Here is a 14,222-nt window from a genome sequence, read left to right as displayed (position 1 = left end):
CTTCTATCAGTCACTTTATTTATATCTTTGCTTTTCTGTGTGAGCACGGTCTACTATTGCCTCGGTCTCTCTCTCTCTCTGTCTTGGTCTGTCGCTTTCTCTCCACCCCACTCTCCCCTTTGAGCTTTTTCGTCGCTGTCCTCCCTCTTCTTTGCCCCAGTTTAGCCTCCTCACACCATTCTTTGCTCTTCTTTTATCTTCATCCCTCACTCTCACTTCATCCTCTGTGCTTGACTGTCCCACCTCCTACCCTCTCGTTCCTTCTGTCTCATTCTCTTTATATCTCGTCTCCTGTTCATACCAGCTGAGGATGCTGCTGCTTTCTTTTCTCGAGGCAAAAAATTGATAAATTGAATAGAAAGTAAGACTAAATGCCATATGATATCAGGTTCTAATTATGCTTAATTATAACTGCTTTGTTTGTTTGTGCACAGCAGGAGTTGTGCGTATGCTAATTAATTTCTTTATTTGTCATGCATCAGGGAAGATGAGAATTTCTTTTTTTCTTTCACAGGAAAGTTAAAGAGTTTTAAGCTACAAATCAGAGGAAGTTAATTCCCTTAAAGGTGCTGTACACGACATTAATGACATTTAAAAAGCAGCAAACAAATATTTGCTATGTCATGATATAGTGTAATAATGGTGAGTGTGAGTGATGATCAGCAGAACCATCGTATCGGCTCAGATCTACCACGGTACCTTGGCCCAGGTAGGACACAGTGCAGAGCTGCAGCAATAAGCTAGCCAGTGGGAGCACTATTGCCATTTTTTAACTTGTGGCTAGCAGTGCAAGCTCCATGTTTGCTTGTCTGCGTGCAGACGATCCTGGCACAGACTCTGAATCTTGCATGTAGTCAGTCATTTTGGTCATTTACAGCTAAAATAACTGAAATAAATGTACACCTAATGAAGCATAAGCTTGTTAAACTGTTGTATGTCATTTAAGCACAAGGGCACATTTAACTACATTTGAGTTATGACCGTCAGTGATGTGATTGTGTGAGTGTATAGACAGTGAATTATTACATGCAAGTGTGTGTGTGTGTCCTGAGTGGTCCCTTGATGCAGCGTCCACATAAATGTCCCTCCTGAGCCCTCCCCCCGTCTGAAAATAACTGGTGATGTATGCGCCACTGCAAAGTGGTTGACTCACCTTGCGTTGTGTTTCAATTGACCTCTGATGAAGCAAGCAAAGGTGTGTGTGTGTGTGTGTGTGTGTGTGTGTGTGTGTGTGTGTGCGTGTGTGTGTGTGTGTGTGTGTGTGTGTGTGTGTGTGTGTGTGTGTGTGTGTGTGTGTGCGTGCGCGTGACAGAGAGAGACAGACATTGTGAATGTGTGTGTACATTACATAAGCAGAGAGGTGCTGTGCAACACATGGGGTCTTTATATATAAAACACATGTGTACAGAAACATACACGGTTGACACAGCATGAGACGGTTTTTGCTGAAGCTCAGTAATTTGATTGTGGAGAAGAGGATGAGATGAGAAGCATGTCATGTCAAGGAGGAAGAGCAGTTTGTGAGATAGAGACTAAGATTCTCTTCTTGTCCTTCTATCCTTATTCCTTCCCTCCTGACCTCTGTCCCCCTCTTTTCTTTCTCCTCCTTATTTGTATCAGCTGATTGTGTCTGTTTGTACTTGACTGGGAGACGGGAGTCTGAGGACGCATTGATCTGTTTTCTGAACAGGGAGCAGACGTTCATGTTCACTTACACACTGGAATGCAAACACCCATGCGCACACATAGACACCCACGTTACCTCTTTCTCTTTATCTGCCTCAGACAAACACACAGCTACATCACCCTGACACACACAACTCTAATTACACCTCCGCACAGTCCCTCTCTCTCTTTCATCCCCCCTCTGCATACCACCTTAGCCCCCAAGTGTCTGGAAAATTGTGTATGTTTGTGTGCGTGCGTGTGTGCTGTGTGTCTCTGTGTTTAATCGTGGGATAGAAGGGGGTGGGTCAGAGATGAGCATGTGTCTGTGGGGGTACAGTGAGGAATGCTGCAGGCTTCAAGAGAGACTGTGTTTTGTAGATGTTCTATTTTAAAAAATGATGAAAAATCACAGTTGAGAGCAGCGTAATGACTTGCCACCTGGAGGGGACACCACAAAAGGAACGACAGAGGAGGGAAGAGGAAAAAGAGGAGGCAAAAAGGAAAGGGTGGTGAGGAGAGCACAGGCAGGATATGGACTTAAATGAAGTGCTGTGAAAGGCATCAATGGGCCTGATATGGAGTTATGTGAATGGATGGTTGTTATCATGCCCCTTCAGCTTTAACTTGAAACTCATTTATTCATGTATTGGTGTTTGCAGCCTATTCTTTCTGTGTGAATGGCTTTCTGTCTGTCTGTCTACTCAAAAGAGGCTAACTGTCTTGGATATTGGTGATTTAATAGGTGAGAGCAAACTCCAGAATCATCCATGTGCACCTCGTGGATTACTTGCGCCACTGTTCCAGAATTGATTGACAGTTGTGACTAACATGCCAGAAACAATTCTCTGTGTTCCCCTAACTGATCAAACCCCAGCACTTTAAGGATTTAAATTAGGGTTGTCAGAGTCAATGCTTAATTGCTCCCTCTTAATTTAAAATGAATATGTTAATTATATTTAATTGCATCAATTGCATTCCACTGTTTGTCCCAACGGGCATCTCTTGAGGATAATGAACTTTAATTCGAACTCTGTGACAGAACGTGAATCTGTGGAACTCCTGAAGGAGGAAATACTTCTGTCACAACTCTCAAAAGCATATACTGCTAAAGCCTGACTCTGGCCTTTAGATTATGGTATCAGAAGTTAGCAAGATAGATATTGCAGTGTTAGATATATAGGGATGAACCAATCTGATACTGATTTTAAGTCAGATACTGACTCAATAAGCTGGATCAATTATTAGTGATAGTGGGACCAATCTATTTAATTATATTAAATGTCCGACTACATGTGCATGTCATGCTTCAACAGAATTCTGGTAGACTGCAGAGCTGAGGGGATTCAATATCTGTAGAGTAACAGTAGGGCAGTAATATTGCAGAAGATAACACAAACAAAATAATCAAGCATCTCCAGAAGAATCATGCTGAATCATTTTATTCTTCATTATATGCAGTTGTTTTGTTTTATACTGGAATTTAAAGCCAATTCTTTCTACATTTAAAAGGTTTCCACTAAAATTGTAATTCATGTTAATTTTGAAGATATATTTTTCAAGTTAGTGGTGCAGGATTTATTATTTTAATAAAAGATAACAATTTAGTAAATTCAAAACTGTGTTTATCTGTTATATTTTATTTTAGAAAGTTAGAAAATGGATGTTTAACTCAAGTCTGACGTTGCCTTATAAAACATTGATCCCAGTCACTTCCACTAAGTGACAAATCAGCTTATTTTACACTGGTATCAGATCACTTCTTGGTATTGGCAGAAACCCAAAGCCTAGGTATCAGTATTGTTGACCTTTTAACTCTATTTATTGTTATGGTATATTATAGCAGATCACAAACATATTATGGGTTTTTATACATTTTCGTGGCAGTGCCGGTACTGCGAGGGCTTTGTTCATGGAGCCAGGGTGCTTCAATCACTGAGGCTGCTCCCTGCAGAAGAAAACAAGCCACAGCTGCAGCAGCACTGGAGTAATGGGAGTGTTACAATACCAAAAAATATGATGTTTGTCACAAACTGGCTCAGGCAATGTGACAAGGAGGGAGTCCACGCGAGAGATTCACTTTAAGCAATTACAAGGAACTTTCATTTTGTATTGATTTTTGGCGGCCCCTGTGTACAATAACAGTCGTGTTTCAATGTGAACCAACATCTTGTAATTATCTTAATCTGTCTAGCACATATATTTGTTTTAGAGGTGAGTGAAAGAAAGACACAACTTATTTTCAATACACAGCTGTTTGCAGGATGCACAGCAATGTGGTAATGTATCTATTTGGGGAGATTGATAACTGTAATATGACGATAGTGAAACAAAGTAAACTTTTATTTTAGCCACCAATATAAAGTGTAAAAACACTTCTCACAATGCATTTCATTAATTAAATATAAATATTACATACCTGGGAAAAAGGGACAATTTAGGATCTGTGAATTATTTTCGAACCCACAATTCTTTCCATCGTTCAATGTCCTACAAGGGTTGATGCTTTTAATTTATTTTTCATTGTACTGTTGATTTTTTCTTCTTTTTCTGTTCACTGATTCTGCCCCACAATCAAACATTACCTACCATAAAATACAATGTTAAAAAAAATAATCTAGAAAATTCTCCTCACATACTACTCACTGACAAACTGTGCCTCAGAATACATCTCAGAAACATCTCAACTCTTCTGCTCGTGTGCTTTAAATAATTTTGTCTGATTTTGCGGGTAATCAGACCGGGACAGGCATTTAGAATCACTATATGGAAATTGCCAATCTTTTCGCTGATGGTCTCATTTGCTTATGTAGGTCACATAGAGGCATCAAACTGAGACTGTTTCATAACCAGTTAAAAACTCCTTGTGGCTGCAAAACAAACAATTTATTTAAACTTAGGTTAGTGCAAATAAACAATGTGGAAATGAGCAATATCAGAAAAAACATGGATGTGTGGCAGGTGTGCAGTGGAGGTGCTGAGGGTGCAAAAAACGGTGATGCAGGGTGGATGTCAGGGGAAGACAGAGTGAGCCCATGGGTCAGATTTTATAGCACAGGTGAAGTAGATTAGTAGTTGTTCAGTCTGACACCTTTGTACCGGGGGGTTTAATGAACATTGCAGCTTTTACGGGTTCCTAGCAAGGCTTAATTTGTGTCCAGTCACGTAGGTGCATTTTCAGGTAACTGTCAAGATGCAACTCAGAAATTACAGCTGTTAATACATTATTAATGAAAATGTCCAGAGAGAGAAATGGATGGACAAATGAGCAGGAGGAGGAGGAGGAGGAGGAGGAGGAGGAGGAAGGGAGAGAAATCCCAGACCTCACCAGCATCTGTGTCCTGTTTTGTCAGTAATCTCTTCACTGTTGCGTAAGGCCTTCGCCTCGACAAGCCCTGAGCCCTCTCTCTCTCTGTCACACACACACACACACACACACACACACACACACACACACACACACACTAGCTATCAGTAGTTTTATTAATATAAACAAGTCTCATATGTCTTTGCATGTAATGTGTTGATGAAACACATTCACTTTGACAAACACTTGATGATCAGATATTTAACCCATTGATCATCTGTGAGCATCTGTGTTTGTGTGTGTTTGTAGATGCTGTTAGAGGAGATTGAGAGCATAAGTCCTCAGACCAATTACACTGAAGTAGGGCAATACAACACGTGACTTACACACAACACACAGGCACACACAAACACAGTGAATGTGCAACCAGAAAGAACTGAACTGTAGAGTAGTTTTGGTGAGAGTGTGTTCTTAATCCTATTACTGATCAAACAGTATACACGTCAAGGAGGCAAAGCAGGAAGAGAGGGAGGGAGAAGGAGATGTTTGCTCTTCTACTTGCTCCTCTATTTTAGTTTGGCTGTCCTTTTGCTGTACTGTAAATTATGTAATTACACTAAACGGTTGCTGTCATGCTAGGGAAACTGTAAAAAGCATTTCTCTGTGTTGAGTTTACTTTTTAACCTTCCTTTGATTTTAGTGACAAAAGAGACATTATAAACCTTTTTCTGACGTATTAGTAAGCAGTGCTTACTCTTGTGTCATACTAAATTGATTTCAGAGCACTTTTAAAGGTGTGATGGGAACACGAGGGGAGGAAGAGAAGTAGGAAGAAAGGAAGAGAGATTAGAGAAGAGAGTGTGCTGACAGGGTCTCTGGTGTCACTGCACTGCATGGAGAAAGAGTTGAGTTGAGGATGGAGGTGGTGCCACACAATACAAAATACAGTTCTTTCCGAGTGTGTTTATCTGTCTTTATAGTTCTTTTAAAAGTGTTTGTGACTGAAAAAGTATGTTTTTATTTTATTTTATTAGATTGTAGGTAAGCGCGTGCACACACACACACACACACACACACACCTTGCCCGTTTTAATAAGATGAAAACTGTCACCACTTTAGATAACGTTCATCTTTCATCTTCAATTAGCCATCCATCATCCTTCGTCTCTGTCTCGTGTTTCCCTTTTGTGCCAACAACTCTGGAGGATAATTTCACCCAAACCCTGGCTGCTAACATGAAGCAGAAAAACCTGCACATCTGCCACGGTTCTGAAAAAGGTTAGCGAACTTCATTCCAGCAATTAAGCACAGCAGAGGGAAGGATGAGGGAACATTAATGAGAAAGTAGAACAAAACTAATTGACAGTGACTTTAAACAGGGCATGAGCCAATTCAGCCTGCTCCACACTGGACATTAACTCAGTGTTCCTTAAGAGTCAGACCTCCTGCTGTCCAGGAGGTGCCCTGATGCCTCTCAGGCTGCAGCCTCTCGTTGTTGTGAGGCTCATGCCTGCATGTTTACGGGCCGTTCAAGAAATAAAAACACTAGAAGAAGTGAATAAGCTGAGGAACAAAAGTAACAGGGCCACTTTATGTTTGGCAGACCATTCTTCATTTTCTCTATTTTCAAGAAACATTTGCAACTTAAAGTATTTCTCCACTCAAAATTTGTTTTTTTACCTCGTCGATCCTGACTTGTGTCCGTGCAAAGTTTTCTCACTAGACTGGTGTTTTCATATTCCTCTACCACTGCCAGGTACAAGCTAAAAGACAACTTAAAATTCTAACTACATTTACCAATTTTATACATCTGCTAGTAACAGATTATGATGCACAGCACACTCCTCATCTGAGTCTGGAGGCTCAACCAAGGTTCCTCTAATGTTCTTAACAGAGAGTAATGATTAAGGAAGTAGTCAGGCAAACAGTGGGTTTAGATCAACAATATCTCCAACCTAAATGAAAGAATAGGTTGTTTGTCAGTTCCACCCAAAACGACCCAGTGTTTTGTGATACAGAGTGGAGCGTACACGTCATTTTACATACACGTACTGCTCACTGGCTGCAGTTTAGTTGAATCTAGGCTACAAATCCGCTGATCTAGGTTGAGGGTAAAAACTCCCTGGGCGTTATACAAGACAGTTTAAATAGTAAATAAATGTAAGTAAATGCCAGAAGTAAAGTAGTTACGAGGACGACGTGAGTACGTAGTTATGTAAGAATGTAATGCACGGTTTTGTTTCACACGGGAAACGAATGCCGTTCTCCTGAGTTAATGTCCTTGGTCCCTGCCTCCCACTCTAACTGCAACTTCGGTGCTTGATACTCCACCTAGCCGTCAATCATAATTACTATGGCCACTAGAGGGCGGTGGAGGACAGTCTAAAACATAAATATGGCTCATATTTTGCTGTTTGTACAAACGACCTATTGAGTCGTTTTTTGAAAGGAGACCCGGCTGTTTAGATGAAGAGGGAAGATGGAAGAGAGCTGATGACAAATTTTGTTAATTCAGTTCTCTTCTGGTCAGTGCACTTGTCCATTTCTTCTGTTTCTCCTCCTCCCTTGCCTGCCTTCGTGTCTCCCCCCCTCTCAGCCTCTGGTTGTGGAAAGGTTTACGCTAAATTTTCCATGAATTGTGTGCTTTAATCCAGCTCAAGGTTTTTTTTTCTCAGCATAAGTAGTTTTCACACACACACACTTAAAACTTGAAACTTGTTTAAAACTTCTTCTTTTTCTTTTTTTTTTTGCCTATCCTCATCTTTCATGTCTGTCTTACTTTTGCAGCGATGCTTTCTCCTTCTGCTGCCTCATCTGTCTCTTGACTCTTCTTCACTTTCATCTTCTATCTCTAATTCTCCCCATTACCAGCCTCTCTCTGTGTTTTTGTGTACTCACCTTGGGCCATATTCAGTGTAAAGTGCACCTACTGAAGAGTTAATACCTCATTAAAAACACCAACACTAAAAAAACCTGCAGCATTTACATCAGAATGCAAATTTGCCACAGGAAGGAAAGCCGCTTTATTTCTTTCTTTGATGTGATTTCATATGATATGATTTTTTTTTATGCAATGTTTTTACCATGCAAACAGTCTGCCTCTTTGTGTTGACCAGATCTTGCTTTTCAAATTCTATGAACAGGGGCCTGGTGTTTGTCAAAATTACCACTCTCCTTGATGTTGCTGGTATTTCTCTCCCTCATATACGTAAAGCTGTCTTCTCTTTTAGAAAAAGTAAATCAAATAGAATATGTTCCTTAAGCTGTTTGCACTTTTCACCATCTGCTGTCACATGAAAGCTTCAATGTTTGTTGTTTCTTTTTAAAGTTTTTATTATTATTATTATTATTATTTCTATTTGGGTTATATAACAATTCAAAATATATTTTCAAATTCTTACCTGGTGGCTGAGGGCCACAATTTAAACTATTGAATACAATTTAGAAACTGGAGAGGCTGCCAGTCCTCCTGGCAATGGTTATGTTTGTTTATAGTAATTATGGTAATTTGTGAACAACATTGTGGGAACAACATGTTCATGCATTCAGCATCTTTAAAAATAACATCACAGCTCAGAGCGCTGGCCTTTTGTTCCAGGTCCTGTAGGTGCTATGTGATGATGCTGATGCTGTTAAGACTTTGGACTGCGTCTCAAATTAGCAAGTGACAGAACTGGTCTGAGGTTTTCTTTGAAATTAACTTAGGCAGCCTCATGGTGCAGCAACAAATTACCTTAAGAGATTTGAATGTCTTTTGCTCTAGATATATAGTCCTCAATGTAAGAGCAGCTGTACAGTGCCACAAAAGTAATGGTGCGTCTCTTTCTCTCTCTCTCTCTCTCTCTCTCTCTCTCACACACACACTTGCACTTTACTTTTTTAGTCCAGGGTGGTTGCCTGCATGACAGCTATCCTCAGTCAGATGGATGATCGTCACTATAAAACATACATAGAAACCTTCGCTGGAACCTCTGATCTTGTGGTAAGTTTGTACACACATGCAGATGTCTGTTAAAGATAAATTATGTGACTTTTCTCCATTCAAATGTCTAAACACTAGACCAGACCTATATTATATATTTTGTTGAGTTGTGTACCTGGATTATCATTCACTTTTTATCCAGTTTTAACCCACATTTTTATAACTATCTTTGTTTTTCACTTTATATTTAAATTGGTTAATTAAGGATTTTAGTCATCAGATGTCTAGTATCTTAAGTTATCAGAGAAACAAGCTAAACAATTGGTCCAAGGACAGAGGGTGTCATATGCTATATAGACTTTAAAGCCCTTAAAGCAAATTTGTTATTCTGGACTATATAAATAAAATTGAATTGAACTGAAATGAATTGAATAACCGTTAGCAGCAGCTCGGCTTGCAGCCCATCCAGGATGCCTTTTGTCCACCGGATAGAAACTCATTTTGAATGTGAAACAGCTTTTTTCAGTGTTTTTACTGTTTTGAATCGCTGGGTTTATTTGTTTTGGAGAAGAGGCAACCCCTGTGGATAATTTGGCTCCCTTTAAAAAAAACTCCTGAACGATGAACATGAATCCTAACTGCTGCTGACTGAAGCACCTGGATCCTATTGAAACACTGTGTTTTGATATTGTGTTGATCAAGAGAACATGAGAGTAACAGAAAATTACACATTGTGCATTTAAATCTGCACTGCCAGTAAGAAAAACAAACACTAAAACTATAATGAATTAACAGTTATACAAACACATTTTCCTTCTCTGTCCATTTCACCGCAGGACTTCCTGATGGAGTCCTTCCTACTTTTCAAGGACCTGATTCGGAAACATGTGTATCCCTCTGACTGGATGGCCATGATCATGGTGCAGAACAGGTACTACAAGCACACACAGACCTGAGATGTAAACCCTCAACCTCCGTGTCCCAGGTCTGGGACAAAGAAAAGGCCACAGCTGCCCCAGTTCAACCTGCTATTGAGGCTTGGTGTATAGGAATTATAAAAGATTGTTGACATCCACAGTGACTTGTGCATCCACAGAAACCCACACAGGGATAAGTTAGAGATAGGAAAGCTGGGGATCAGGGCTGAGATGATGAAAACGGCTGATTTGACAACTGTGTTTGTGTGTGTGAGCTTGCTGTGGTGTATTTTTTGTGATGCAAGCGAGACGGGAGGCTACAGCTGTGTCAGAAGGAGAGAAAAGGCAAATAGGTAAAAGTGAGAGTGAGATAGAGGAAAAGACAGGTTGATAAGGAGTCTGCAGACTGGGGTTAGGGAAGAAATTGCAGGTTGAGAAAGAAAGCCAAACTGAAAAGAAAAGGTTAGGGAGAGAATGTCATCTTGGTGTGAATAACGATGATTGATATATAGATCATGTCGGGCAGAAAGACTGGGAGCAGATCTACTACTTAACTTTAGAAATGCAAGAAGGCACAACTCACTGATACACCTGTACGCTGTGTGAAGCTGCTATCATGATCTGTCATTGTGACAGAAGTTTTGAATCGGAAGCAATGTCACAGTGTTGTCTGGCAGTATAAGGCTGTGGGCTGTCAAAACTGCAGTTCTTTGATAAGCAACAAATAAGTTGAATTCATGATCATTGACAGATTCTCATCTATTTATTTCTTCAAAATGACTTTTTTCCCAAAGGTTTTTCTTTATCAGTCATCAACAGTCAAACTTGTGCAGATATTTTTGAATTATTGACTTCAGCAATTCTAGTTTAGTGGTACTTTTATTGTTGTTGTTTGTTTGGCTGACAGTCATCAACTACTGCGACAAACATCGTGGTTTAAAATCACCCTGTATGAGTCCTCAGTCCTTACAAATGTGCTACTATAATACACAAAGTTGGGCAATTTGCAATTTGGGTATGATTAACACATATTTTTGGCTCGGGTGGGTGCATAATTAAAAACCCTGACCCACGCATCAGAAATAGGGAGGAAATACAGCTTCAGGACTCAGTGAGTGAGTAGGTGAGCCAAAATTACTGTGTTTAAGAAGCTGTAGTTGGATTTATCTTAAAGCTAGAGCGACAATATTGGTATTATTTAAAACTAGATTATGGGTGACTGAAAAACCCAAGACATGGCCATTTTCAAATGGCTCCCTTGACCTCTTACATCTGAATGAAAGAGTTCTATGGGTGCCCACAAGTCTTTATAGACATGTCCACTTTATTTGCATGCAGCATAAATGTGTTATTTTGGGTCTACAGGGAGCCTTTTATTGTTATTTCTCACAACTAAGAGACAATCATAGCTACTTTACAATAGGTACCTTTTCAATTTAATAGCCAAATGGGCAGAAACAAATTTCTCTTCAGTGCAGCAGTACACAGCAGTCACAAATCTGAAGCTGAGTATTTCCCAAAGTGGTGTTTTTTATTATAAACTACCATGCAGCATATTCCATTTAAATTTACATTTTTAACCTTTATGGTCAAAAAACAAGCATGTTGACAAATCTACCCTGCTATGTGCTATTCCTATGTTAATGATACTGTCTGCACTTGCAGTTTTGTTGCTGTGATGCTTTATCTTGTGCAGTTAATAAGGAAATAAGCCTTGAGGCATTGCTGTGTTTTCATCCGCTGTGGTCTTTAACATATTAAAATGACTGCAGTGCATTGTTATGTTTTCTAATCATCAAATAAAATCAATTAACCTATGTGTTTCTGTCCATCAGAGTGTTCCTGAGAGCCATCAATACCTATGCAGACACAATGAACCAAAAGTTCCTCAATAACGACGACTTTGAAGTACAGGTGAGTATTTATAGGCTCATATTGACGGCAACTTTTTTGCCTCTACTGCTTTTAGCATGATCTCTATTGTCTCTCCCCACATAACCCCTCTTCCTCTCTCTTCTCTCCCATCTAGCTGTGGAATAACTACTTCCACTTGGCGGTGGCGTTTATTACCCAGGAGTCTCTGCAGCTTCAGCATTTCTCGCCAACCAAGAGGAACAAAATCCTGGCCAAGTGAGAGAAGGGCCATATACTTTCTTTATTTACCATATCTATTCTCCCCGCTCTAATGAAACATTCAGTGATTTGGGATCTATTTTGGAGTCTGCATTTACTGTTTACACTCCCACTGCCTATTAAAACCGTGTGATGCCTGGAGATAGACATTCAATTTAGCTAAATTTGGGGAAGAATGGCACAGCATTATCTTTCCCATGGGGCTTTTGGGTTTCTGGGGGTAGATGTAATAGTATTGATCAAGACATTGCTTCTACACTAATAGACTGATTTCTCTTTCTGTCTCTCTTTCTGTGTATTTGCTCTCTCTCTTAATTTCAGATATGGAGATATGAGAAGACTCATTGGCTTTGCAATACGCGACATCTGGTACAAACTAGGTACGAAAATCCAGTTTATATAAGTGTGATTGCCTTGTCGCTTCTGGGTATGCAACATGTTATATTCACATATCAAGACATACCTTTGTGTGTGTGTGTAGGTGGGTGAATTCATGACACAACTGAGCATCAGTGGAATTTGTTTACGGTACAGCGTTTTGATGAGGGTGCACAATGTCAGCACCATTTCACAGACAGGCATCAATAAAACATATCACTCTATAAATAAAATCACAGTGTTCTTTGGTAGTCAGGGAACGCAGCATGTACAGAAATGCAGGGTTATATTCTCGAGATAGGAAGCAGAGTTCAGAGTTCCTTTTTGTAGAAGGAAATACTGCTGTTGAATTAGTATGCGTTGGTCCTGAGGAGCCTTCCTGGGGGCAAAAGTTGGAACCATGGGGAGATGGGTTTAGCTATGGCTTAACTCGCCCCCTTTTTTAAAAAAAATTATAAATGTGTGTGTGTGTGCTTTCAGGGAGTCATAAGATCTGTTTCATCCCCGGCATGGTGGGCCCCATCCTGGAGATGACTTTGATCCCAGAAGAAGAGCTGAGACGAGCCACCATTCCCATCTTCTTCGACATGATCACATGCGAAAATGCGCACTCTGGAAACTTCCAGAAGGTAGAAACACACACACACACACACATACATACATACATACATACATACATACACACATACAGAAATTAATGAACACTTCCATGTCTTTGTGTGCAGGTAATGGAAAGATATTAAAGTCAAATTCACTTTTGCATGCACAGAATACACACAGAAACACTGGCACATTGCTCACACCCATTGATTTCCTGTGGCACTGCATAAAAGTAAAAGGGACACCTTAATTATGCTTGCATAATTGATTTCTTCTGCTATTCCTCCTCTCATTTGTTCTTCTCTCCCCTTTCTTTCTCTCTCTCTCTCTCTCTCTGTCTCTCTCCCTCTCTCTCTCTCTCTCTCTCTCTCTCTCTCTCTCTCCTGCTGTAGTTTGAGAATGAGATCATTCTGAAGTTGGACCATGAGGTGGAAGGTGGAGGAGGAGACGAGCGATACATGCAACTACTGGAGACCATGTAGGCCTGAATATTAGGATGTACCACAGTTAAAGCAGCGATTTGATGCATGAGGACTTACAGCCACTCATTCCCCCACATACTGCCACAAATTCCATCCACAGATTTAAAACTTGAAAGTTTCTTCAAACATTTGTCATTTAATTTTCCAAATATTCCAAATTCCAAATATAAGATCCACATGAAGCACTCGTCACATCGATCCACAGCACAGAACTTATTTATTTCCAAACAGAATTGAAAAACACCAAAAGCAACATATGATAAATGAATCAGAGCCCACAAGGACAAAATGCCTATTAAGTTACGATATGACATGTTGCTGACAAGCAATTTAACCTTTATATTTATTTTTTTGAAACAGAGACTGGTGCATTGCACATTACATCACTTCTAGCAAACTTCATTGGGAACACTGAGGGCAAAACAGCACCATACATAATTTTTAACAAAATATTCTCTGGCCTCGTCCAGCAGAAAGACAAAGCTAGGTGAAAATCATTCATTACCGACCCCATTTGAAACAGGTTACAACAACAGTACTGACAATGTTATCTTGACTTCACTTGGCTCTCCTCCGCTACACTTCATGTGTTTGGAGAGACTAAGCCACACACTCAACAAAACACAATAGAGAATATTAATAATCATGTTAAATTTTAAGCAGCGGTGCTCACAATTCTGCAGCAGTGGTGCACAAACACTGGTAGTGCTACAATATGAAACATGATACAAAAACGGTTTAAATCTTTACCAGTACGTAAGAGGCGGTATTTGGTTCTAACCCCTTTAAAATGTTAACTCTGGACTTATGTCACTGGT

At 39.9% G+C, this 14,222-nt stretch overlaps 1 protein-coding gene across 1 annotated transcript in view; it reads left to right on the top strand.

Annotated features, from left to right (window-relative positions):
• LOC131981752 (dedicator of cytokinesis protein 2-like) overlaps positions 1-14,222 on the top strand; it is a 114,345-nt gene that overhangs the window by 80,987 nt on the left and 19,136 nt on the right. The window contains exons 27-33 of the mRNA XM_059346193.1: positions 8,856-8,954; positions 9,731-9,825; positions 11,647-11,725; positions 11,841-11,941; positions 12,266-12,324; positions 12,803-12,951; positions 13,315-13,400. Of these exons, the coding sequence (XP_059202176.1) occupies positions 8,856-8,954; positions 9,731-9,825; positions 11,647-11,725; positions 11,841-11,941; positions 12,266-12,324; positions 12,803-12,951; positions 13,315-13,400 (668 nt within the window). The remainder of the gene's footprint in view (positions 1-8,855; positions 8,955-9,730; positions 9,826-11,646; positions 11,726-11,840; positions 11,942-12,265; positions 12,325-12,802; positions 12,952-13,314; positions 13,401-14,222) is intronic.

The sequence above is a fragment of the Centropristis striata genome, chromosome 12, assembly GCF_030273125.1.
Source record: "Centropristis striata isolate RG_2023a ecotype Rhode Island chromosome 12, C.striata_1.0, whole genome shotgun sequence".
Lineage (NCBI taxonomy): Eukaryota > Metazoa > Chordata > Actinopteri > Perciformes > Serranidae > Centropristis > Centropristis striata.
Note: the sequence above shows the minus strand (reverse complement) of the source record. Positions and strands in the feature narration are given on the sequence as shown.